The following is a 27,698-nucleotide window of genomic DNA, read 5'->3' on the forward strand; positions in this document are numbered from 1 at the left end:
TTCCCACCCGAGAGGCATCGCTGTGAGGGTCTGAATTTAGCACGGGGGAGCTGGGGAGCGGTGCGAGGAGGCCCCGAGTTACCCGATTTCATGATTTTGGGGGGTTTCCAAAAAAACCCCAAAGGTCGCCCCCACCCCCCACCAACCCCCTAAAAACTGCACGAGCCCCTTGCGCGCTAGACAGCGCTTCGCAGCCCAAGAAGCAGGCAAACAGAGCTGTGACCAGAAGGTTGGTATTTATTTTTACATGGTTTTGTTTTTTCACCCCCCCCCCCCCGTAACCAGAGCAGACCGTCACCCATTTCCACCGACCAGCTTCCCCCAGCCCCTGGCCGCGGAGCAGCACCCTGGAGCCGTGCCTGGAAGAGCAGGGAGCCGAGGCAGCGAGGCCCGAAGGATGAACCATGCCGGGGTTGCTCCGGAGCGGCCGCAGAGCCAAGGACAGATGGACGGACGCGGGACAGGAGGGCAGAGCAGCGTACAGGGAGCTGGAGAGCAGGCCTCGAACGGTGGGAGCGGCTTTTGGCACGAGAAAGGAAGGTGGAGGTAATCCACTGCGATTCGGAGGAGCTGAGCTCTCGCCGTGGGCGTTTCTTGGTGCCCCTTCTCACAGGGAGTAGGGTGCTGGCACTTTGATGGTCCCAAATCCAGCACCTGCAGCAGTCAGTCTGCTTTTAGACACCAAGGACGGACTTGTAAATGGGGAGCAAATGGCCTGACACCGCAGCTCAGGGCACGGGGCCACAGCCCACCCGCAGCAGGCTCAGGAGCTGGTGTATCCTTCGTCCTTACCTCGCCACAGATCGACTAACATCACAGTTCAGTCTTTTTCTTTAAAAGAAGCTAATATACAGAATATAAAGCACAATATTTACAACTGTATGGTAAACAGTTTCATTTCCACACTGATCAGTAGTCTGTTTTAATGTGTATAAAAGAAATTCTTACATGACCTAAGAGGAACTGACACAAAGTGACACAGCATGGGAAAAGATTCATCAATACCCTCCACTTAAACACATTAAATAATAAATAATCATTTTTGGCAGAACTTAGCTACATACACTTTAGCCACAGGTAAGGTGTTTTAAGAACCAGATTGCGTGTACCTTTCGGTGAAACCATGTTACACAGGAAGTGTCTAGTTACCGAGCTTTTTTTCATCATCTTCAACCCCTTCTTGATTAAAATAAATCTTCAGGATTTCCAATGAAACCTATGTAGGGAGCATCAGTTCGAGCAGCAGACAAACCCCGCACCTTGGGTTTGTGGCACAACAGGACTGCAGTGTTCTGCCATCGAAGTGACACAGACTACCAGGTTCAAAGCTCTCAAAACATCCCAGGGTTGGGTGTTTTTTTTTTTTAAAACATTAACATTATTATAATTTTTTTTTCCTCAAAAGACAGACCCAACCATACGTACAAGCACCACCTTGCTTACAGAAGTGCTTCAGTGTTGGAGTGCCTCAAATTAGATAGGAGGGAATCGTGAAATCGTGACTTGTAGAAGCATCAAGTACCCATTTCTTACAACACAATTCATTGCTTCTTCAAAAGAGAAGCTTTGAACAGCTCCCACAGATGCGGAAGGGCCTTAAGACACTGAACTACACAAAAAAACAGACAGAAAACAGTCAAGTGTTTCTTCACTACTCTGCCAAAGACTTGTGTTCAAGCCTCCAGCATTCCCCTCTCCAGAAATGGGTTGGTGAAGGACTGAATTAAGAATATGGCAGGTAGTATTTCTAGCTCACCTCTAAAACCAGCATCACTAACACCAGCATACTGCGTGTTGCCTTGATCGGCGACTTCTTTTCTTATTTAAAACTCAAACTGATAGAAATTACATTCTAATAAAAGCTTAAAATCAAGCATTTGTGTGACTTAACACTGAAGGCAAACATTGCTAAAACCTGCGTGTTCCCCTGCAACCCAAGTCCTGGACCAGTGCAAAAGAATCAAAACCCAGAAGTCCTGAAGCAGAATGAGGAAAATCCTCACGAGGGTATTATTACACCATGGAAGCACAGCATGGAAAAGTCTGGTCAACCAGTTAAACCGTGATTTAACATTCACCGCAGCATTATAATTGCTTAATTTTGCTGTAATAAATCTCACTTTAAACATTCAGCTCTAAAAAGAAGCACTCGCAAACATGAAACAGGGACTTCCCAGTATGGCAACTCTCTTCCTCGCATGCTCCAGAACAAGCATCTTTCCAAGTTTTTCCAGAGCCAAGGGAAACACAAGCAAATAGCTGCTTCACAGAGCCCGCAGCGTTGTGGTAAGGCTGTGGGCACCCACCGGTTGCCACGGCCTTTCCTCAGCCAGTCTTGGACCAGTAACTGAACTTGTATTTTTGCTGGCAGGAATGGTTATGCAAAAGCATCTCATATTGGACAGAAACAGCTTTAGATCTAAAGCCAGGCACGAGTCAGATCTATTGCTCTGTTTCATCAAGTTAATTCCAATTTATACCGGCATAGACCAATACAATTTGTCTCCTTACCAGGTAGAACAAAGCCTACTTCGGGGCAGATTTTAAGAACAAATGTACTGGAAGCATCCCTGGTAGTGAGGGGAATGAATGGAGATCCTTACCCGCTGGGGAAGGCCTCAATCTCTAAAAGGGGGAAAAAACACAAACAGGAGCACAGCAATAATTCTGCAGTTAGAGAAAAGCTGTTGGCCTGTTCCCCACTGCCACCACCTCTTGCTCCAAGGACACAACGGGCGAGTGCACCACAGCCGTACCCATTACATCATTTCTGCACAGTTACCTGGAACAGTTTGAGATTTTGGGAGTCCCATCAAAGCCAAAGATACCTTACCAGGGAATAATTGCATTTGCTAACAGAATTCTGTTTGCACTTTAAAAACCTCTAATAAAAATAGAATATATACTGTGTTTCTTATAAATAGATTACACATTTAGTTTAGTTGGATTTCATTACACCCCACCTACTTTTTTTTTTTAAATACTTTTGTTTTTGTGTTGTCTGAACTAATATGATAATCACTACATTTTTGAAAAAAGTGTTTGTACCACATTATTCTTTGGACATTTTTGAACAACATGCATCCACAAAAGCAACTGCCATTGTTTACTGAAAACATTTTTTGTACAAACCCATTTTAGGAATTTGATCTATTATTACACTGCTAACAAGCAAAAAAATTTGCTTCCTTGAAATCCCCTTTTAAAAAATGAGAAACAATGAGGAGGATTTTCTGATTATAAGTCTAAAAAAGTGTCAATATGACACCGCATTAAGAATAGAAAACAAAAATAAAGTATTTACAGCTTTACAAAGGAAAAAAAAGAGGTCATCAAATTCATTTCCAGCATTTTCACAATTTTTTTCTGGCAAGCTTTTGATCTGGTTGCTACAGAGTGGTTAAACGCAAACAGAACAGGACCACTGTCAGCTAAATCAGCAGCATCGCTTGAAATTAAACCAACCAAGACCTCCTAGGGAAACTATCAAAGACCAACCCTAATAACTCCCAAAAGGTTGATCCACCAACTCCCATACAGCCTAGATGAAAATAAAACCCCAACCCCAAGTATGAAAACACCTTTTCTTTTTTTAAAAATGGATTACATATGGTTATAAGAAAGACACCAAGAACCATGGTAATTTACCATCATACACATACATCACCATCATACACATTATTTCTACCCTGTCTACTATAGACCCACATCCCTTACACTTACCAACAAATGCAACCCTATTACAGGCGCTCCTCATAATTATGGCTATGAGATAAACTGTAGGTTACAGATAGCTTGTTTCAACAGCTAAACTTCAGCTTCCTCTGGCTCCCCACTGTCAAACTGAGGATATCCTTTCCCAACTCAACATGCCAGCTACTAGCTTCATTTCAAGAACACTCAGCCTTTTTCCTACTAGGTCACTGAGTTTAAAAAAAAAAAAGTTATAAAAAACAGCAGCTAAGCCGGACAGTCATTTAAATTGCTCAGTTTCTCCAGTACCAAAGAGCATTTCATAATTTGAGGACAGCCAAACGACAGCCTCCAACAAGGCTGACTCACTGTGCAAGTAGATTGCTTAACAATGCCTCCACCAAAGTCACTAAAGCATTGCAGACATTCAGCTTTGGCAGATGGTTTCATGGTTTCTCAGCCTCGTGAGAAACTACATATTTAGCAGCTTCATACAGGCTTGGAAACCTTAAGAGTACTTTATTGAAAACATGCAGTCCCAGCCCCCTCACAAAAATATCACATCTGGCATTTCTTGCCCCCACCCTCCCACCCCAAAACTTGCAGCCCTAGCGAACGTGACACTTACCACTTTGGCCACCTAAGAGATAATAGGAATGAGCACTTTGGAATAAGGTTTCTTTTTCAGAGAAAAGTTATCTACAGGCTTTGAAAAAGCCCCTAACTAACACCACAAGAACCAAGAAGTTGCTAACTACTCTATGAATAACTGCACTGAGTATTTCAATCAGTAAGGGAATGACAAGAAAAACCTTGGACAGACGCCGCTGATGCTCATATTATGAATCCAAATGGATCATCCCAGTAATTCTCCTCACTGAAAGACTGAGGGCCCATTTAATTCACATGGCCTAAAAGCACCATCACATCCTAGCGGGAGACTGATCTAAACAGCGATGAAACTCCATGCAGAAACGAACAAAACCCAAACTGAAAAGATACTACTGTACCCGCAGTTACGGCGTGAGCAGAAACCCTCCGAGGTCCTGCCCCTCTGCATAGCTGTGCAAGATGGAGAGAGATTTTCTGCCCAGGAATGCGCCATTTGCTGAAACACTCGTGATCTTTTTGGAAGAAAGCAGTACTGATCTATACTGGCTATTTGTTTACAATGCAGCCCTGCTGATTCAGATCGATAAATAAGAGAGGCTTGGAAACAATGCTCAGGAAGATAAAAGATTTGCCTCTCTAGCTTTACCTAACACTGAGAGGATGCTTAAATCTGATATTCCCCTGTCCAGTCCTAGAAACTGTTACGTAGGAGCAGTACTAAGTTTTCTGGCAGGTTAAAAAATACAATTGGTATTTACTCCTCAAGTCTTGCAACTGCTAGTTAACTACACAGTTACCCTATAGGCAGTATTAACTGCACTTGCAATCTTGCTCTAAAATACAAACAAAAAAGTATTGGCTTAGGTTTATACCCTGTTTTTACCTGGCTGAGATGCTACAAATCCTACTAATAACCACGAACAGCTTGATGACACCAGAGAGTTTCCTCAAGTACCAATCAGACTTCTGACACTGCCTTCTCCTGTTTAAAAATATAGACAGATTGATAAAGCCTAGGTCTTCTCACTTTCTCACAGAGAAAGCACATGGCTGTTCTTCCCTAGTTCTAGGGCTGCAGTAGTTTGGGATTCATTTTACTACGCCCTAAAAACGATTATTTTCTAACGTTCGGCTTTGCTGAAGAAGGGTGGTCTGGAACTCTCTCAATGTCATGTCTCAAGCCCAAATCTATAGCACAGCATGTCAGTTTATCCTGATGCTAGCCCACTCTAAACATCATGAAAGCAGCATAAAATGGAGTTATCTCCCTGTCAGCAAAGTAAAATCTGCAAACACTATGGTTTAAAAAAACATCCTGAAAAAAAGAAAACACAAAACAACTTGGGAACTGAAGGGCTGATTCCCCTCTTCATCCAATCACTGGAAACAAAGGCATTGTAACAAGACAATGTACTCCTCAAAAGAAGCTCTACAGGTAACTTGTGCAAACGTGTTTTGAGCTTTCCTTTCCCCAAGAGATAACTATAGCCCAGCAGGGACCAAACATTCCATACAAATAAGGCGCGCTTTTGTTTTTTGCATAGTAGTTTATCAGTGATAGTCCCATCCCACCGAGCTCTCCCTCATCCACCTGCTTTGCCACCGAGCTGAGACCAGCTTCTTCAGATTCTGGAGTCTGGAAGAAACCTTGTATGAGTCTCAAAGTCTTCTTCACCCAGAAAGGTGGAATGAAGAAATTCCTTTCAATATTGTATGACTGCTTAATCCTAAAAGCTGCCTCTAAACCCAGTATTATTTTTAAATGTTTACAGATCAATTTGGAGGCATTCTTTTTTTTTTATGCCAGCCATTGGTAATTATACCGTAATCATCTCAGGTTTACTACTCAGTTTGCCAGTGTTCCTTTTGCCAATCAGTGCAGCAGATCAATAAAACCATAAGCTTATTGAAATATCAGAGCCTTTGCAGCACCATTCTCTGCTGCTACCAGATATATCTTTTAATATATATATATATATATATATATATATATATAATATAAAAACACCTGCTATTTATATTCCACTGGAGCTCAAAGTGGCTCAGCTTGGGGCAAAGGCACAATTAAAACACGTTTTCTTACAGGACTCTGCATTTGTGAATTGTGTAACGATAGAAATCGACAGCACCAATCCTTGGGTGGGATAGGGATGCGTGTAGGAATGAGTCATTAGAAGCCCTGTGCAGGGGCTTACAAGTCTATTTTTTTTTTCTCCCCCCATCAGTGTCTGTTGTTTTTTAATCTTTGCTTGCATCTTCCCTTTCACTGGAATGCTCCAACTACGTATCAGCTGACCATGGGCTCCACATCCGCCTCTCTGTCCAACTCGTCCTGAATTTCATCTGTGTTTCCTGAGTCGCTGCTGGCTACAGAGCTGGGAGATGGAGAATTTCTGTAGAAAATACAGAGAAAGGTTTAGACAAAAAAAAAAATACCATTGACAGACAAGAAAAAATAACACCTTTAAAGGAAATAGTCACTGACACTCCCTAAAACATTTTAATAGTAATAAAGGGTATTCTTAACTTATCTGTTTTGCAGCAAATATCAATAGTAAGCTTGAACACCCTGCATGCTGCCACCCCCCCACACACACCATCTCCTATACAAAGGCTGTCCTATCTTTACAGACGGGGAAACGGAAATTAAGTCCAACAAATATCCTCCTACAGAAACCTTGATCATCTACGGTACATACACTCTTGAAAACTCAAAAATGTTTTTTTTTCTTTCTTTTTTTTTTTTTTTAAAGCCAGGATGGGTACTGTGGGTGAGCAAGATGCACAAGAAATCCCTCATAGTATAAAAAGCATGGGTTCCACACACAAGATGAAAAAACATGTTCTTCATACAAGTCTAGTCAAGACTTTTTTTTTGGTCTTTTTAAAGAGTTCTAGATCTATGACATTAAGAACAACCATCCATCACAAATAGAGAAGAGATGACTCCATTTATACTGCCAGTACTACCGGTGACAATAGCTGCTGAATCCTTAAACTGTTACTGAGCATAGAAAATCATACACTGCTGCAGGGATCTACTGAAGACTGGCATTTGTACCTGAACAAGACGAGATTATCTAAAGGACAAAGCTTTAGGACATAATTATGCTATTGCTTTTAAACACCTTGACAGGAAACAAGAGCAAAATAAATTCTTGAAGGACACCCCAGGCAGCGTGGTAATATCTTACTACCTGTCAGCTGAACCTTTGATAAGCCTACGACAGGTTTCCATTTGTACATCCAGGCCCCTTTTCATACTACACATTTCCATATATTCATGAAGGTGGCGGTTCATGTCACTCTTGGCAGTGGCCAATTCCAGCTGTAAGAAAAGAAAGCGATCAGCCTAAGGTGGGTTGCTAGCAGCTTCTCCCAGCCTCACTCAACTTTACTCACTGGTGGGGATAATAAAGCTGTCCAGATCTAATCCAGAATGCCTGCACAGCATACCCTTAACATCAGAGTGTCGTGTGCTACAAGTGCATTCATCAGCTTACGAAGTGTATTTTAATCAGAGGGCAACACTGTTTTTAAACAGCTCTTACATTCTTTTTTTGCTGCTTGGCATCTATGTTTGTCAACATGCAGTAATTAGTGAAAACATATTCTAGACAAGGCAAAGACTGTGAGAAGCTACAGCTGTTGTGTCTGGCAACCTCTGAGGCCATTTCCTGTGAAACATTTCCCAGTGTGATGGTGGGGATGCAAGACAAAAAGGGGAAAAAACAGCGCACATTTATTCTCTTTGTTCCAAAGGTTCCTCTGCATCAGTTAGATTTATGCTTGGTTAACACTAGTGCTGTACAGAGAACAGTATTTAGAAAAAAACTCCCAGGATGTGTCTAAGGAAAATACCTTTGCCTTTTTGATATAGATACACATTCCACCTTTCCCATTTGTGCACGTGTACACATGCATAAAAGCCTCCTGGACCAGAATACCTCACATGTTTTTATTCATTAGTAATTATTTGTTTTGTCATGAATCACTTCCTTACCTCTATCTGCCCTATTGTTTCTTGGTATTCCTTGTCTCTTGTTTTAAAGAAAGACTCTGTTTCATGGATCAAGTTTCCCAGGTTTTCTTCCTGCAGAGCAAATCGAGACATAAAGAATTGTCAAGAAACTAACATGGAATTCAGTGGCAGCATACAGATTTTTCTCATTTAGCCTCACTCAGAAATCCAAGTTCTTATGCTCTTTCATGCAAAGGTGGGTTTTTTTGTTTGTTTTTTTGTTTTTAAGTGCATGGTTATGCAGACAAGGGATACACTGCTTCTTAAAACTGGCATATGAGGGAAGACATTTTCTCTGATCAAGGAACCTATAGATCAAGACTCCAGCAGTTAAACGAATACCTGATACATGCCAAAGAACCAAAAAGCTGCAATTACTGAACCTTTCAGTCTGATCATGCTTAAATTAGATTGTAATTGCTGCTCTCCAGGCATGCAACTTGATTTTTTTTCTTTGCATTGACCACTTAAAGCATCGTACTGGAATTCTTATTTTCTGATTACATACTATTACTCTCCAGACCTTCCCATTTCCATCATCTCACACATATACTCTACATGCATTTACTCCATCATCTCACACACATACTCTACATGCCTATTAAAATTCTTTACTTAAATCCTAGATAAATTAAGCTCACTCCAACACACTTACAAGGAAAATACTGCACTTAAGAACACGCTGCATCCCAAAGGAAGCATCCTGTCAGACAACAACTCCCTTGTCATCATTACTTTGGATTCACAGTACAGTCCAGGCTACAAAACATACAGCATTATTTCATGCTGCCACAAAGAGACTAGAAGACTGTTTTCCAGTTTAACAATGTCACTATTCTCTTTCAGGTTATTACCTACCTCCCTTTTTCCAAAAAAAAAAAAAAAACACAACAAAAAACATAAATTTATCACAACTGCACCGATGAGCATTTATTTTGTTACCAATCTTTGACCACAACTGTAGCAGCTCTATCAGGATCATACCTGGGATCAACGTCAGGCTAACCAGCCTATAGTTACAAGAATCATTCCACTTATCCTTTTATATGCAGAACCGCTTCAAGGAGAAAGGTCATAAAAGAAGGTGGCTACAGCACCACGTAAGAACTTGAAAGGAATAAAGCCAGCGGAAGGAAGATTCAGGCATGTAAAGGACTATGTTAAAGACCAGGCACAGACGGAGCCGTCTTTATTCTGAATCTCCATCTACAAGACAAATCTACCCTTTCCTTGTATAATTTTCATTTAGAAGGATTTAAGCTTCTTAAAACCTTTAGAGTTTTTGCATGGAAGGTCTGTGTTCGGCAATATTCCTCTGATAGCTGTGCTTAAACGTGCACACACGGGTATATGCAAATAAATCTGTCACTAATTCCAGCACATGGCTGCACATTATCATTCTGCCACTCTCCCTGCTCAAAAGATGACATACAGCTAAGTATGCTGCTTTCTGCAGTCCTAGCACTTTTAAATAATCTTCGCAGTTTCAGGGTATGCCAGATGATACACAAATGGGAAGATGTAAATTAACACACCCCTGGCAGTCAACACAAGACAATATTCAGGAGACTGCTGCTTCAGCATCTTTATACTGTATCAATGATGGGAGAAGGTAGGATTATTGCCTACCTACTGCTGTCATGCTGCTCAGTAATGCAATAATAGCATCGCATTTAAGACTGCCTGCACAAAGCCAGACCTTGCCATTTCAATCTCTCTTTAGGCCTGCTTAAAAAGGCTCAGGAGTCACTGAATGAGGCAGCATGCAGCCATTAGCTTACTTTGTGTAGGATCTTAAGGATTAAAAGCAAGCTGTTTATTATCCACCAGCATCAGGAGATTCCTTTTGACTGGAAAGATGGAAGCACAAGATTCAGAAGTTCCCTAGGGCCTTACGCAGTCCTGCAGCCACAGCTTCTTTGTTTGCGACAGGCTGTATGTACTTTATGATCACACACAGACCACGCTAAGTTTATTTTTCTCCCCACACGAAAGGAGGTGCAATACCATGCACACCATGTGTGACATTTTGACAGTTAAAGTGTGAATGATCATCTACGGAGAAAGCAAGATGCTCTATGGAAGATATAGGGCTTTAGATAACCCACTGCTCAGGGTGACAGATCGCATGATGATCCTACAACAGCTAGATGCCTTAGATCTTTTGACACTTGCCATTTCTAAATACTCGGTTTGAAGAAGCAGAAGAAATTAAGGTTGGTAAATAAACTCATTGCACAGACTGAAAAGCAACCAGAGAGAAAGCACTAAAAGGATTTTAAAATTAAAGCAAGTTTTCACAGCAGACTAGATCACCAGTCAAAGATCTAAAGGCTCAAAGGGCTAAAAGAGCAGCTGAGGGATACAATTTTTTAACAGAACAATTTGAGAAGAAACTGAAACAAACTCACCTCTCCTTGGAGGTCAATTGAAGGATTGCAGTTTGTGAAGTCTTCCCAAAGAAGCAATGTTTCCTCATTCTCCTCCCACGTTAAACTATCACAGTCATCATCAAAATCAAATGTCTCACGACTGTTAAGGCAACAGAAAAAGCATTAGGGTAAACAGCTCCAGTCCTACCCCTTCAGTGCTTCGTTTAACGTTCTAGAAGAAAAAAGGAGTTACAAGAACTGAATAGAGAAGACAAAGCAGCTGAAAGTCATGAAATATTTTAAAAACAGGCTTTGCCACTGTCTGAAAGTCCCTTACTCCCGGGCTCTTTGCCACTCCAAAGCAGAATAAGAGAGATCCTTGTTAGCATTCCCCGTTGCTAGTTCTGTCCTCCAGATGGTGCTGCTCGTTAGTTTCCCTTGTTTGCAAAAACCACAAAAGCGTTTTAATCTATTCTTTTTATACATGGGAAAAAGGAACCCGACCACAGTTTGGGGAATTACACAGGAAACAGCCACTAGTAGACTCCCTGCTGATTTTCATGCTGAAGTTTAGCCAATGATTTTCACTGCAGCACTTACAAACATCAGTTTGAAAAATAACTAAGAAAAAGCTGAACCCCAAAACGATGCGCAAGTGAACGTTAAGTACATATTATTGAATTGAACAACAAAAGATACCACTAAAGCCACTTAAGACTGAGAAGAACCAGTAGCAGAGGTGACCTTTAACACTGTTATTTGGTCAAGCTCCTTTAGTACAGTTAGTTGTGCAATAAAGGAAAAAGTTTCAGAAGGCACTCAAGTCCCTCTTGGTTTGAACAGCAGATTGGAGAAACACTAGTAGCTGCTTCTTGTCCTTGTTAAGGAGGTCTGACAAAAATCTGAAGTTGCTTGCAGCAGTAGTCTGCTAATTTCTGACTGATGCATTTTTGTTTCTTTAGTTCATTTCCTTTTAAGCAGATAACATCTCAGTCAGGAAGCTGAGTCCAACATCATCTTTAGGAGGCTGAAGAGCTTGGCAAGAGAGGTAAGTCTAGTTGTCTAAACACAACTTCACAAAATAATAAGATAAAGATTTTGGACACATATGATTCTGCCTTTTGCAATTCAATTTCTTCAAATCAGTTCCTTTTTGCAAGAACTAGCCTTGTCAGAGTGCAGACTCACGGTTCTGACTGCTGCTTTTTTCAGACACTTTGTTCAACACTGACTGCATTTTGACTTTTTACTGCTTGACGCTTACAGGTTAAGGTCATCATTACAGATCCAAGTTGCATCTGGTTTCTGTTCACCAGGCCAGCTATTTATAACTACCTTCTACATGACAAAGACCCAAAACCCAGAATTACTTAGAAGCATGCTTTTTTCGATAAGCCACAAACATTGTTCCAGATCAACCCTATTTGAACGTACCAATAAAATTCCTGCGGCACTACATGCCAAATAGACCAAGAGAGAAGCATGGCACTAGAAGGACCAATAAAAACTAGGTATGACAGGACAGGTTTAAAAGCAAAACTAAAAATTAAATACATTACCAACCTAGTGACTAAACTTCAGTCTCTTGCTTTTCTAAAAGATCTATACTCTATGTGCTGTCACACTGAATTTTAACAGTGAAGAAGTTAAAAATCTGCATTTATTACCCTGAATAAGTGCTAGGACATCTAAAACAAAAGTCTTGACATGAAGAATTACCTACATCATTTGGGCAAAACATGTGAAATAGAGGGAAAAGGGACGAATGGCCTGAAACCAGAGTTGGGCAACAGCTGACAACAGGATCTAGTGCTCCTTAGAGAACGTCTCGTATGCTCCTACACATTAAATACTGTCCTATGTTGTGCGGGAAAGCACTGGGAATTCTTTCCTCTCCCAGCACAGTCACTGCAGAAGTTGGCAGACGAGAGACACATTCAAATGCCACAGAAATCAGACCTAAGGCACTGGCTGGGGCTCCCTTTGCCAAAAGAAAGTGGCAGAGACCCTCAGAACTCTGACTAGCCTGTGGCCATCTTCATCATTTCTCAAACAGGAGAACAGTAGGGCATACCACCAGCTAGCTTCCTTAATTGCTTTCTGTAACAGCAAGGCGCAGAGAGCCTCTTCTTGGCTGCCACAAGCTTCCTAACACTCCCATTCTGGGTAAAACTTTAGGCAAAATAAATTGAGATTCTTCCAATCCAGGAGAAGAGACCTTACAGCAAGGTTTACAACACTGACATTTCTTGGAATCTATAAACTGTCATCCACTGCTACAACTGATCTTCTGGACACATCCAGCACTGCCATTTGCCTGCAGCTGAATTGAAAAAAATCATGAACTTCTCAGAGAAGTTCGAACTAGTTTTGAATTGAGCTTACAGTTACAACATTGCCAAATAGAATCTTGCTGCTTTTTGGGCTGGATGCATTCTAAAACTCTAAAAATGAATATTTAGCCAAACATACAGCAAATACAGACTCAAGTTTTGTACCTTTTTCTTTAAATGCTTCATCTTTTGCTAGTTAGCAGCTAACAATGTATAAACATCAAGTCTTATTAATTTTTATATTCTCTATAGCTCTCCCTACCTAAGGGAGGAATAAAAAAAAAAAATCAGTCTGGTAATTTTATTTGAACTTCTAGTAAACTTTTGAGTACGAACAATGCTGACAGTTCAGGCTCAACTCACAGAGAATACTGGGGGGTAGAAAAAAGTTTCTACAAAAAAGCCTACAGAAACAACTCGAGTTCTGGGATTGTCTGCATTTCAGACAGTTTTCCCCACGTTCTCCACAATACTCACAGCTGATTAAACATACGCTTCATTTCATCCGTGATGTTCAAAGAGCAGCTGACCTCATCGTCAGAGAACCTGCCATTGTCTGCATCCTGTTCAGAGAGGTCGTCGTCAGACGCAAGTTTTCGTTCTTTCTTCTTGGAAGCCACCTTAATTGAAGAGAAGAGTAGTAACTGAAGGCTCATTGGAGATGCTGCGCCATGAGTGGCGGAAATAAAAAAAAGGAGAGGCATTACATTTGGGTGAATATAACTGCTCATCAGCTCCCAGGCAATTCAGGGATAGCACGTATTCGAGAAAGGAATTGCATCCGTTAGTGAGTGGTGAACATAGAGCACAAGAAAGCAGTTCAAAAATGGCAAAGAGCAAAGCAAGCTGCAGGCTGCCAGCGCTCTACAGACATCTGTCTGTTCACTAACAACAGTCTACAACCTACCAGAGAACATGCAGAGGTTAGAATGATACAGGGTAAAAGCATAAGCTGGCAGGAGCGCCCAGGCAGCAGGCTTGAGAGCAATGACAGAACTCTCCCTCTCCTGCCACCACCACAGGCTGTTGCTCCCATGCTGAACAACCATGAAGAACAGACAAGAAACCTTTTTGGATAGTCTTTATTTCAGGGTCACTCCCACCCCATAAGCAGAGCCAGACCGCTAGTCTTCAGAGTGAGAAGAAGGATTAACTGAACCATGAAAATTCCTGGACGACCTCAAAGGAAATGAAATCTGCAGATGTGCAGAGAATTCAAGGGACAGCCCTGCACAGGGCACAGAGGATCGTTTCTTCAGCTGAGGATTGTTAACGTAAGATATTCACAGAAGTTTACAGATGGTACCAGTCACAAACACACAGCCTGCTCCCAGCCTACTGTAGCTTTTCCTCTAACTGGTATGTGAGCCATCCCTTATTGGTATTGGTATTGTTCTCCTTGCCTGCTGATCATTTTAACCACTGCATGCTTGACCAAAAGCGCACTTTGCAGTTACCTTTGAGCAGAAAGACAGAGCAATTCTACTCAGACACAAGAAGGAACCACTGGCACAAAGCAGTGGCTCAATGTGCTAGAAAAATTGTCTCCAGACAGGAGATTTGGATCTTTCCGGCTTTTTGAAAAAAGCCTCCAAACATTTAGGCAGCTTCGCCACAGCCAAAACGCACAACCAGTGGAGACCACAAGCGTATTTACAGTGTTTTGGTATGGCATTTAGCACACTGTATGGCATCACTATACAGAGAAAAGCATTGGACTTATTCAGAGACTGAACACAACACTTCGACCAAAGTGGAAGGAAGCTGGGTTAATCACATTGATAGTGCAAGTATGACACAAGACAAACTGCATTGGGAGTTACAGGTTTGCTCTACACAGAGCTGTAACTGCTTACTTCAGGAGAAAATTAAATGACTTTTCCTACTAGCACCAAGGAGCTCAAGGAAAGCAACTAGAGTTTCTGGTCTCACAAAGCAGTCGTAACTCACCACCACAGAAGCGTTATTTCTGGCTGTGGAGCTTGAGCCAGAAATAAGAACATTCAGATGACAGTTCTGCAAGCTTAACACCTCTCATTTACGAAGAGGAAGCCATTTATACAAACCTAGGCCCTGGAATGCTTTTTCCCCCCCTGCATTCATTGCAGGGTAGGATCAGACTAACAATGTATCTTAGAGATCCTGATATTTATTTTTTTTAAACTCTCTAAATTTTGTGCTTGTAATACTACAGCAGCTTCTGCAGAAGAGAGCTACACTCCAACACCGAGAAAGAAGAAAACATATCTATACAAAGAAATTTAAAAAAAAAAAAGAAAAAAAAAGCAAGTGACCTGGACCATACTTCTCAACACTGCTCCCTCTTGACCCGTTACTACTTGTCCTATCCTATGGAAAATTCACAGCCTAATCACCTGGAATATCTTGGAAACGTCTTCAGAGTTGCGCTGCTGCGCTACATCACACAGCTTGGCTGTGATATCGATTCGCCGACAGATGTCCATGTCCACCTTCATGGCCTTTTCTTGAATCTTTGTGTCCAGGTCTGTCATGGGCTGCAGGAAGGACAGCAGTGATTATCTTCTATTATTATACAGTTCAGGAAAGCAGAGATACCCCATAGTATCTCTCTAACCCCAGGGCATACCATTCTTAAACAATATCACGTCTCGTTCTCCAGGAAAGGCAGTACATGGACAGTCTAAATAGACTAGACAGCTAAGAATTAATGTTCATATCCATTTCCAGTAAAATTTCAGCTCAGTGATTTGCCACAGAAAAACCTATACCCGCCCCAAAACAACTTCTACGTATGGCGAAAGTGAACTTTTCTATGGGTCAATATAGCTTCAAAAATGGAGGAGATAAATAAAACCCTGCTGAGCATGTGTTGAAAAGAAAAGTCTAAAACCTGGTGAGTACTCCATACTCCCACAGCCTCAGACAGAAAAAAACTATGCCTGCAAGGAGAAGTTGCTTTCAAAACAATCCAGTTGCTTCCAAAACACAACAACTTCACACCTACCATGAAACATAACATCGAGACCGGATCTAGAGAGATCCGCAAAAGCTTGTGACACAGAAAACAATATCCAGTTTGGCATTAACCTGACTTGCAGCCTGGCAAAAATTCTACACGAAAAGCGTTTTGTTCTGCTTCACTCTGGGCAGTCATTATAAACGTAATTTGTAAGAGATACTCCTACTCAGACAGTAAGTACTCCTGCAGCCACATGAAGGCACATAATTCTGTGAAAAGCATAGATGTCCAGCCTAAACAGAACTCACTCTGTTGGAAAGCACCACTTCAACAGCTAGACCAGAAAACCTCTTTGCAAAGCATTCCTAAATACCAAATCCCCTTTCCACCGAGAAAGTTTGGTTTTGCTTTTCTTTGTTTTAAAATATTAGACAGGGTTCTTCTCTGGCTTCTGTCAACCTCCTTTGGACAACTTTGGGAGGTTTTTATTTTCCAAGCAGGTTGAAGAAAAGGAGGCTATAAACAACGCCGCTCTCTAAACACAGTATTATCAACTGAATAAGTAGCAGTGATTCTTATCAACGGGAAGGTAGGAGGCACATGCCAATGTTTTGTGTTTCCCTGCTCTAAATATTTACACGGTGGGATTCAAAAAAAGTATTCTCGCTGCTTTCCTTAGGCTCTCTTCCACCTTGCAGCATGTGCAAAGCCCACAGCATGCTTTCTCTGCATTCACCGCCACCCTTCTGTACACACCGAACATTTCTCCCTTAGTGAGAAAGTTATAAGCTATGCAGCCCTAACAAGATTCTCCTTTTCACACTGCCTCTAACCAAGCATACCTATTCTTGATTAAACATCAGAAGAAGAGACAGCTAATTGCCGAATTTCACATGAACAGATCTAGTGGCCCTGAGAGAATATGTTTGACATGAGGGAGCAGGTTCTGCAAGCTTATGTAAAGACCGGAGGAAGCAGTTCTAAACAAAATTACTGAATAAGTATGCATAATAGGACATCTTCATTAGACAACTGGCATCAGCACACTACTTCAGTCTTACAGAGAAAGCCACCTTACTTAATGTTCACCTAGTTTATCTTTCCAGATATCCGCACGAGTACAGGATCAGTATGTAAATGCAAGACAAAATTACGCAGTAATGGCCTAAAACATCCCCCAGCTGTGAAGGAAAGTCAGTATCAAACAAGGCATGAGGAAATTCCTGAGATTTTTTTTTTTTTTTTAATTTTTCTCTCAAAACTTAGGCTGACACAGCACTGGAAAAAATCCAAATACCTGAACCATACTGGGTTAACCTCTTCAGGGCTTTCATGAAGGGAGTAGGAACACACACATAGCATTCCTTTTCGACATTACTCCTCTGCACGTTTCAGAGCAAAATCCCTCTCGTTGGAAGTACGTCGTGCTGCATGGTGACTGAACCCTTTCCCCTAACCTCTGAGTTCTCTATCTTTTTTCCCATGGCTGCAGATTTGAATGCCAGCATCGCCAGCAGTGGAGAATGGGGGAGGGAGGGAAGAGTCCAGGTTATGGGCTAAGCAGCAAGTTAATGCATCTCTACACAGACCAGACAGGAAGCAGGGGGAAGGGTGATCTGTCTGATGCATTAGATCGTAAAGGCAGCCATAATACTAACTACAAAGCAGCACTCACTAAGACCGTAACTTTTTTTTATGAATGAAGCCATTTGCATGACACACACATTTCACAAAGGCAGTGGGGAGGTGGCCACTCTGCTCTCCAGTATACTTACATCACTCATCAGACCCTTAAAGACCACAAGTTCTGCTTTCAGTCTCTCAATCTTTTCATTTAACTCCTCCTGGAGAGCTTCCGCTTCCTGTGCCTCCTGCAAGAGAAAGCACACACAGAACTAAGAGGCCACAGGGCAACATATGCCTCCTCACTTAACCTCAGGAGGACCGATAAGGCACGTCAGCCCCCTCATCTCACTCCGTCAGAAAAGTCAGCACCTTCCTGCTTCAGCTTCCAAACATTAGCACTGTTCTCTAGCATACAGCAAGGCATTCAGCTGCTGTGACTAGAAGAGGGGCTTTTAACCGAAAGACAACTTCTTTTCCAGCGATTAATGGCATAACAGGCGCGGAGAAAGCCTACACCATTCAATACCTACTACGCAAAACTTACCTCCCGCAAGGTTTCCACCATAGATTCCAGACTCATTCTTCTTGTCAGTTCCTCTTCCCATCTGAAAGAGAAGATTTGCAGCAGATGGAGCGTTAACTATGAAGAAAAATATATTTTTTCCAAATCACAAGTCTTCTGATAGCGGTAGGATGATGACAGTTATTTCAAACATCAAGCAGATGGTTCCCCTCACTTGTACACCCTCAAACCAGGAACATAAGTCTATAAAAAAGTTTAAGTGAAATCAGCTCTCACTGGGATCAGTGCCCTTCCTGCTCTTCCGTGCAATATCTGGTTGCAAATCAGGTGGGAAATTTTCAGTGCAATGGGAGGCACTTGAAGTTAAGTTACCCAAATCAACAGTCTCACTATTTACCCGTTCAGTCCAATCCATTTCAACATTTGCGTGCCTTCTGCATCAAAATCCTCAGGAACCTACTCACCTCAGCCATTTCCCAGCACTACAAGTATCTTTGAATGCAGGATCTATATACACTCACTCACAGTACTGAGAGGGTATGAGGAAAGGAATTACACAGTTACAAACTGTACGACTAAACCTTATACTACAAGCATCATTACGTTTGAGCATATTATTGGATTAAGTACAGAAATAGCTGGCAGTTCCTCTCTTCAAGCACAAAAATCTTTCAAAAGATATTTATTGTCAAATACTGCGTTTTGCTAACTCAAACACAAAGTTCTTGAAAATGTGACTACACACATTCATACATATGAACATGGTTTGAGCTCAGGGGAAAAAAAAAGTAAAATGCATGCCACTTGCTGAAATAAATAGTAGTGCCACAGGAGACCTGCCCAGTCTATTATAACAATATGAATTATACCCCTGGAAAAAGTTTGTCTGAAACATTTAACACACCAGACAACCAAGAAACAAAAACCCAAACAGTAACTTCACCAAGCAATTCGGCATTCTCCCAGGAAGGCCACCGTTCCTTTTTATAGTTGAGCAGAAGCATGATTTTGGCACTGGCAGCGGAGGGGAACCAGGGCCTGATGACTTAGTCTGCGAAGCCTTTTGAAGTGTCCGTTCAGGAAGCCATCCTGACGAGCAGGTCACACCGTCTGCTCAAATGTGTCTACTCCTCAAATCCCTTGGCAAAGCCCGGGGATCTGAAAGCCTACCTGGAAACTTGGGCTGACAGCTGCCATCAAGACATTTGCTTTCAATAATCCAGTAAATATTGGATACCACACAATTAAAAACACTCCTGTGAGCATAATGCCTAAGTACCATCATAATTATTTCTGTTGCTACTTCCAGGGTTTTTTTTTTTTTTTATGTACCTTAACTGAAAATGGCAAACCATGGGACCAAAAAACTATTAAATCATTCTCGAAAATGCTAGGCTGCAAGGTTAAATCTGCCACAACACATCATTTCAGCATATTTACAAATTCACAAAGAGACCTGGTGACAGCTAGATTGCAGGATATTCCCACGGAGGTAGCTGCATACATAAACGTCACACTACTCAATACATCTCTGCCTCGGAAGTCTAATCCCATCTGAAATGGAAGCCGGGGAGGACCGTTTCAGCAGTACGGGCTGCAGGCAGCCGTGGTGGCGTTGCACTTTGCTGTCTTCAGGCACCAGCAGAGGCACCTGAACGGGTTACATCTCAATGCAGTAGCACCGTGGAGCGCAGCGCCAAGATGACATGCTGGCTACATCCGCTCCTTCCTGCTATTGTGCTGCAGGAATAGCCAGCAAAACAGCGTGAGCCCTCCAGTGTACAACCAAAGTTTGATTTATGCAGCAAGACTTGTGCATATTTCTACCGGCAAGGATTTGCTGCCAAGCAGAGTAAAATATTTAGGCTGAAATTTGCATTTGTCATCAAATGTTTTAGCTTGTATTTCCATAACCTATTTGTTTTTCTGACTACTAATTACATGTACGTTCCCGTAAAAATAGTAACTTTGCTTTTCAGATTTAATATTAAAGTCAAGAAGGTGAAATTAATTAAAGTAGTCAATTAGGTTCGCAATCTGTAAGATAACCTCCTTCTGTTACAGAAGGAGTGTTGCATGGCTTTAATCATTCCTTCTGGTCTTCCTGCCAGCAGGCTGTCATTTGTGGATGCAAGGCAAAGCAGACATTGCAAGAACTGATATGCTGCTGCTTCTCAAGGCTTTAACTGCTGAAATCAGGAATACCAGCTGCATTCAGGTTATCCTGCTGTATTATTTGCATTCCTACAGTACACTGTGCGTTCTGCAGAGAGGGATGTATTTTTGGAAGACCTATTTGCGTATTTTTACTGACTACGCCAAAAAGCTAGCAAAAAGGATTAGCATTCCTCCCTAGCAGTTCAGCCGTTCTGGGCAGCTGCCAAAATTACGCATCTCAAAGTCTGCTCAGACTAACCTTCCTCATCCTGCAAGAATTCCAGTAGTTCCATTTCTTCTCTTTGTGCCAGTTAAAGTGCGTTTCACAGAACGGTGATTTACAGCCCTAATTCCCTTCTGCCAGACTCAGAGAGGAAAAGGCTGCCTTCTTTACACACACCACAACACCCCAGCCCCCAACTTTGCTCTGGGTTCTGTTTCTCTCAATTATAGGAACAATCGGGTCATTTGTAACCAAAAAGTTCACGCCTGGCAGAAGAAAAGAATTCATGCTGGACTGATAATAAGGGTCCTGCTAATCATTAATATCACATTGTAAACCTCAGAACACATTTTTCCCACCCACCAGAGCTGACTTACATCATTTAACAGCTGAAAACGTCAGCCTTACTTTCTCCTCACACTTAAACCTCAGCAGACTCTGCAGTGAAGACAGGAAGAAGGCTGGGAAAGCAGAGGGTGACAATGGGACAGGAGATTAATTCTCTATTTAAACTTCCAAGCAAGTGAGACAATAAAAAGATTGCTCATTCATATGATCATTCTCTACTTGCTGTAACACACAGGACTTTAAAAGGGACCTTGGCAGCTGCTGCTACTACACGCTCCAACAAATGCTCCAGTAAGTAGTCAGTCAGCAGGCTGCCGAGAAGATGCTAACTATGGCGCTGACGTCTTTTAATACTCAACATGCTCTGAGTTATTCTCCCAGTATTCTATGCTAATCAACATCATCTTCCTCCGTCACTGTTTTAAAGCAGATGTGGTCTTCCACAAGGCTTAATCCCAGCAGGCTGCGGGTACCCTCTGATTCTCAGCAAAAAGCAGCAGTGCTGGCATTAGGTGTGCAGCCTAGGATGTCCACGAAGGGCTCGAAGCCTGGTGCTCCCTTCACCTGAAGGGAGAGCAGGTCAAGGACAGACGGACAGGCAACTGCTCCACTGGAAAGCCACAGGAGAAGCAGTAACAGGAATAAGGAGGACTACGATGCCCAAAAGAAAATGGCTGCGCATGCTACAGGCTAAAGACCATCAGTCTTATATATTTGCAGCAGGATATCAAATAGACAGCTGCTCTTGCTTGTCTCACATACACTTATTTCTTGGCTCAGACGCATCAATTGCTATGATTTCCAGCTGCGTCCAAAATCTTTTTTCTGACCCTGAAATGTAAACATCACCATCCAGATCTACCGGACTTCAGAGCTTCTCTGTTTTGTTTTATTCTCGGTTCCTTCTAAAAGGAAAGAGAAAACAGAAATACGAATTTCAAGTCTAATCAAGCTTTTCTCCGTCTTCCCCACCTACAAGGATGTTTTAGTCATAACCATCACCCACCCACCCCCAAAAAAGGGCTAGTCTGCATTTGAGCCGTCACGGACCTTTTCCCCTCTTACCAGATGTGACATATTACATTCCAGCGGCATTCAGTCACCGCAGCTTCGGGCCCCAAACTACTTCTGCAGTCCTGTGATTAAGAGTAAGCGTCTTTCATAGCTTAGAGGAGAACAAAGGATGTTTGCTCTCTTTAAAGGGAAAAGCTATGTTACGGGGATATTAGACAAACAGTACACGTGAATAGTCAGCTACGCTTAAGGTTGCTTAAAGCCTTATTCTTGTAAATCTGAGTCACACCAAAAAGTTGTGTGTTTCCCCGGGAATTGGAAGGCAGCTATGAGTTTCACCAATACTAACGCTTTCTGCTAAACAGAAGACAGCAGATGGAGACATCTCAAGAACGCGAATATCCCCTAAAAGCTTCTCTAACACTTTCCAATCCTAGTGTTCACACATTTAAACTGAGCAGGCTCTCTTGACAAAACCAACTTCAAGACGCTATCCCACTCCTGAATACCTGCATCAGTGAACACAAACTTTGTCCCTTCTTCTCTCCCAGTATCACCAAATCAAATTTCATAATACACACTGGTGAAGAGAATTCCCCGTTGGAGTAGATTCACAAAACCTCTTTAGGACAGAAAGTTTTTGAGAAATTTGCCTTTCCGAAAGCAGTTCAGTAATTTTCTTTCAAAAATACAGGATTTTTAGATGCAAGTACAATATAATTTAGACAACACACTCACAAAGTATGACAGATATAAACCTACAACTTCAGATATGTTTTTGCTCAAGGCAGAAAGGCACGAATAGACTAGCTGATAGTTAATTATGCCTGATGGTATCAACTGCACTATTTCCTTCATTGAAAATATCCTTCCTTAAGGAAGCCTAACAAAAAAAAAAGACCAGGAAAAAACATTTACAGTGGTCTAAGAACATGAATGGTCCCCTGCCATTCTCTCAGGTATAGACTTTGAAGCTTTTAACTCTGCTTTGTTTGTGAGGGAACACCTTCCCATCAGTTCGCAGGGAGGAAAGCAGCCACGGAAAGGAAGACCAAATTGCTCGAATGCTTAAGTCCACACCAGGAACAAAAGGGTGTATTAGAACAACAGCCATAAAATGCTCATGAAAATATATGATTCCTGAAGACAAACATACTGATGAATATGTTGATGAAGATAAAACTTACTGGTGACTATGAATGCTGCCCCATCCCTGGAAATGCCCAAGGCCATGCTGGACGGGGCTTTCAGCAACCTGATGTAGCGTGAGGTCTCCCTGCCCATGGCAGGGGGTTGGAACTAAGTGATCTTTAAGGTCCCTTCCAACCCAAACCACTCTGTGGTTCTGTGATTCTATGAACTCACCGTGCCATCTCAGGGAAAAACATCATTGTGTTCTCTTGCATGCTAAAACACCACAATTCCATTTTTGGCATGAGATGCACCCAGCCTTACTCATCCCTAAGATATGAAGCACCTAAGATGCATTCTCTGATGCACCACACCTGCAAGGAAATGGAGAAAACACCCATCCCATTGCAGGACCGAGTAATTACACCCCTGGTGCTGCCGTCACCGCTTAGAGACACGTCTCTGTGCTCGCTTTCCTTTGTGGCAGCACCGCTTGTTCCTTTCTGCTTTCAGATCTTTCTGACGCCCATACGCTGTTTATGGGAACTCCAAATGGCAAGGCGTGCTGCACGGCTCACCAGTGCTGGCACGAGATTTAACACTTCACACACACAAGCCTAACCAATGTAATCATCCCAGATTACTCACAGAAGTTACGTGCTGCCTCTCGTTGCGTGGCTGTAGGAACATGCCCATTAATCCCCTCTCCAGCACCTAGATAATAACTATCAACATTACAGTTTGTAACTCTGCTTATTATACTCTGATTTCATCTGAATCGACTTAACGGCCCCTCAGAAGTACAAACTTATGACGCTTACACAAAAGGATCCACAGCCTAATCCTGTAAATGGCCAGAGGCAGAAATCTGGGCAGGGCACACCGCTTAAGAGGAACACACTGTGGTACCTTGGGAGAGGAAAGCATCGTATTCAAGACTTTCTGAACAGATGCAAACAAACTTTACGATACTAAAACCCTGCTGCAGCGTCAGTCTCTGTTTACCCATTCGCCAGATATCAAATGGTGTTTCTCAATCAAGAGCAGAACCCGCATTTATAATCTCATGGAACCATTCCTCGTTCTAGAAAGCAGACTTGGATTGTAAATACAGATAGTCATCTACATGCTCTCATTAGCTCAGAAAACCTGAACCATCCGAGATGGATTTCATTAAAAAAAAAAAAAAAACTTCTACGCTTTCTTCTATCTTCTTTTTTAAGGAAAAAAAGCTAGCCAACAATGCGCCACTCTCTGCTTTTAGAATCCTGGCTTAAGAGTTCATTTTTCCATCCACTCTCAGTTTTGCACTAAACTAGGTGCAAGGTTGCATTGAACAATTAGCTTACTAACAAACGTTACCTCGATTACATGTGCATTTGTAAGGTACTGTAAGACAGGCATTCTCCTAAATTATCCCAAGCACGGGCCATTTTGATCCCACATGCCCTGACTTCTTATTGAAGCAAATTAAATGTTAGTTGATGGGCTCCATGTAAAACGTATTAATTTAATGTGAATGTCTTGATTCCATTAAAGCCTGGCTCTAAAACAACAGCAGCACTGGAATGAAGTCATCTGTTGCTTGCAATCAGCAGGAAAGCATCCGCTTCACACAAGTCTCAGAGTCTCCTTGCTAGGAGTCTGTCACTGCAGCATCACATTTCCCAAACATCAGAGTAAGGGGGGAAGCTGGTATCCTCAAACCTGTAGCAATGGTCTAGATTGTACAGGTAAATTCACTGTGTAGCAGAACTCATGCCCTTCATGCTGCTAAAACTCAGGGGGTTCACTACAAAGAAAAGGTTAATATCAAAGCTCTGTTCGAGACTCATGCTCTACTTAAAACAGCATGCAGGGCTTTGAACAACAGCAATTTCTTGTGAAGGGAATTACTGAAAGAACTTACTCTACAGGAAAACACTGCATAATTATACCTTCTGATTACACTCACCTGGAATGATGATCAAGACTTTTAATAGAACCACAATAAATATCATCTGTAAGTTCATTAAGCCATGCATAACGTCAAAAGGGATTAACAACTTCAAGCAGAAGCAACAGCCGTGCCTGCATTCCTTCAGAGAGCAAATAATGGCGCTTTTAATACATTAGGAGGATCTACGTGTAATCGTGCCATCTTCATAGCAACATTAAATACATTTTAAGCTACATAGCTACAAGACACACGCTTCTGCGTGGCATATTCTTGCAAACACTGAACTGAAAGAGCAGTTTTCAATCTAAGGTATCTTTTGATACCTGCACCCAGCCTCAAACACAGAAGCCCATCAACACAGACACAAGATACTTATTCGAAATAGGTCTAATACAGCATGTGAGGCTGCTGTCAGTTGTTTTCACAATATTTCACAACTGCCTGACAGAGAAAGCACCTATAGAGATCTCCTGTCCTTACAAAGGTATTTGCACTATTTTGCACTATTTGCACTATGCTGTGCAAAAAAACTCCCTAAAGGAAAAAAATAATCCTTGAAGGTCTGCCATTTACCAATGCATCCAAGGCCACTAATGTTGGTAGTTTATTTCTACATCACTTAATAGCAAATGCACTTGAAATGCTTCTTCCTCAAAAGAAATTATGAACTTTTTTTCCACTGTATGTGGATGAAGAAATAGCATAAAACAGGTAAGGGTATCTAGCTCACTGCTGCCCAGCTTTCTCTTTAAGCCAAGCCAGACTCTTTGACTCACTCTCAAAGGTGTTTGAATTCTGAATTGGACAAGTGTCACGCAGAGAAGTCTTGTTTTCCCTTGCGTTTGTAATCTAATCAGCATCCTAGCTGCTAACCCCTTCCATAGGAGAGAGTCCAGAACTTCTAGAAGCAGACAAGTCACTTTCATTGGAGAGGAAAATTCTGTAGAACTTCCTCCTTCCCCAGGTACTGCCCATTCTTCGCTTCTCAAAACCCATTTCAAATCCTCCTCAAGAGGAAGATCATACCCATGACAACATAACCCAAACCTCTGTATCATAGACCTGCCTATTCTGCAGCTGCAAGTGATTTTAAATATTGACTAACGCATTAAGCCTCTGAGAAGTGTTCCCAACCACACCTATCAACAATGGCCAGGATTACACCCTCCCAGAATAAACCTCATTAGGTAATTTTTTTTTTCCATGCGATCTTATAGCATCTTTACATTTCTGCATAGCTGTTCTGCTACTCCAGTTCATACCAGGCACGTGGCAATTGCAACTGCTCTGGAGGAACCGAGTTTTCACACTTCACGAAGCAAAACCACGAAAGGCCTCTGTGTATTCAGTATTTATTTATGAAGTATCCACATGCTAGAATCCGAGTATAATTAGAACCACATTTATCACTAGGGTTCTCCACACCTTTAACTGGTGTGCTGACCATAGGCACACAACCATTTCCTGCAGCCTGCAGAAAGAGATTTCTGGTCAGTCATAAACTGCTCTGGCTGATAAGATACCAGCAGATTGCAAGCTCTTGGAACAAGGCTCACGATGTAATTCATGATATGTTAACTGTTATATCAGGTAAACTAAACACTGCTTTCCGTATCCTCCTCTTATGTTTGCCAGGGCGGCAAACAGCTCTACAAATCCGTGCCTCACCGACCTGCACAAACACAACGAAGAACAGATCGAGCTGTATTTACTTTGCGCAGAGGAGTGGGCACAGACAGTCTGCAGCAAGGGGTTCCAGGCAGGATCAGCACTTGCTGTTTTCTACTTGGCATCAGCAGCTTAAATTCATTTTTCACCCCTGTCAAAATCTTCTTGACAGTGTTTATAACCCCTGATCAAATATACCAGTCTTAAGCATGAGCAAGTAATTCTGCAGCGTGGCTCTATTGCAGTTTTTGACAGCTGAAATGCGTTTTTTTCACTGGTATAACAGACCCCCAGGAAGGGGAGAGGGATTTGTGCAGTAACATGAGAACGTGGGGACTCTTCCTGCCTTCCATTTTCCAGTAAGCTTTGCGGTAACTGAAGCTAGCCCAGTTCAGTTTCTAACAAAAGAGCCTTGTGAGAAAAACAATTCAGGAAAATGCAAGGCCTACAAGCTCAGCTTGTGAGCTAGCTTTCCTAGGGGGGTGGGCAAGGGCATAAGCATTTCCTCTGTATAAAAAAGGAAAAGAAGCCAAGAGCACAAGGTAAGGACGAAACAATTGGAAAAAACAATACCAATAGCCCCAGATTAGGCAAAGACGTAAGAAGATGCAAGGGGGAAAATACACTATGCAGAAGACGAACCACTTGAAAGCCTACTTCTAAGCTGCTCCCCACTGAAAAAGACAAAATTTACGGTTAACTTAAAATTTTCAGCTACTAAGATCAGTCCTTAGACAGCCTGACAGCTATCAGGAACATATCAGAAACGTGAGCTGCAGAACCATTAAATTAGCTAGGATATCGACTTCCAGCAGGCTTCTCTGTCGTTAGGGTAGGTAGCTACTATTCCCTACCCCAACAGGGCACTCCGTGTCTACACCGAGTCCGCAGACCCCCTGGTGAGCAGGACTTCCAGGGCCACATCTCCGCGCCTCCAGGATACCTGCAGCAGCACTTCAGTGCGAGAGTGCAAGTCGGACAGACTGTTAGTTTGCTTGACAAGTCAGCTCTGATCCCAGGAATTTGATGCAGCCCGCACATGGCATAATAAACATGATCAGGTCAATCTGCGAAACATCTGACCAGATTTATACCAA

General features: G+C 42.1%; 1 protein-coding gene across 2 annotated transcripts in view; it reads right to left on the reverse strand.

The window, feature by feature from the left end:
* Positions 1–219: 219 nt before the first annotated feature.
* The window catches only part of IFFO2 (intermediate filament family orphan 2), a 43,766-nt gene continuing 16,287 nt past the window's right edge, over positions 220–27,698 (reverse strand). Inside the window, exons 2-9 of one of the 2 annotated variants that reach the window (XM_048048715.2) lie at positions 18,143–18,203; positions 17,748–17,843; positions 15,407–15,547; positions 13,509–13,651; positions 10,738–10,858; positions 8,309–8,398; positions 7,503–7,633; positions 220–6,698 (exon numbers count right to left, since the gene is read on the reverse strand). In XM_048048715.2, the coding sequence (XP_047904672.2) occupies positions 6,593–6,698; positions 7,503–7,633; positions 8,309–8,398; positions 10,738–10,858; positions 13,509–13,651; positions 15,407–15,547; positions 17,748–17,843; positions 18,143–18,203 (889 nt within the window). In that variant the 3' untranslated portion in view covers positions 220–6,592. The remainder of the gene's footprint in view (positions 6,699–7,502; positions 7,634–8,308; positions 8,399–10,737; positions 10,859–13,508; positions 13,652–15,406; positions 15,548–17,747; positions 17,844–18,142; positions 18,204–27,698) is intronic. The other variant, XM_066982010.1, reaches the window with a different exon arrangement.

This window comes from Anser cygnoides, chromosome 23 (genome assembly GCF_040182565.1).
Source record: "Anser cygnoides isolate HZ-2024a breed goose chromosome 23, Taihu_goose_T2T_genome, whole genome shotgun sequence".
In the NCBI taxonomy this organism is placed as follows: domain Eukaryota; kingdom Metazoa; phylum Chordata; class Aves; order Anseriformes; family Anatidae; genus Anser; species Anser cygnoides.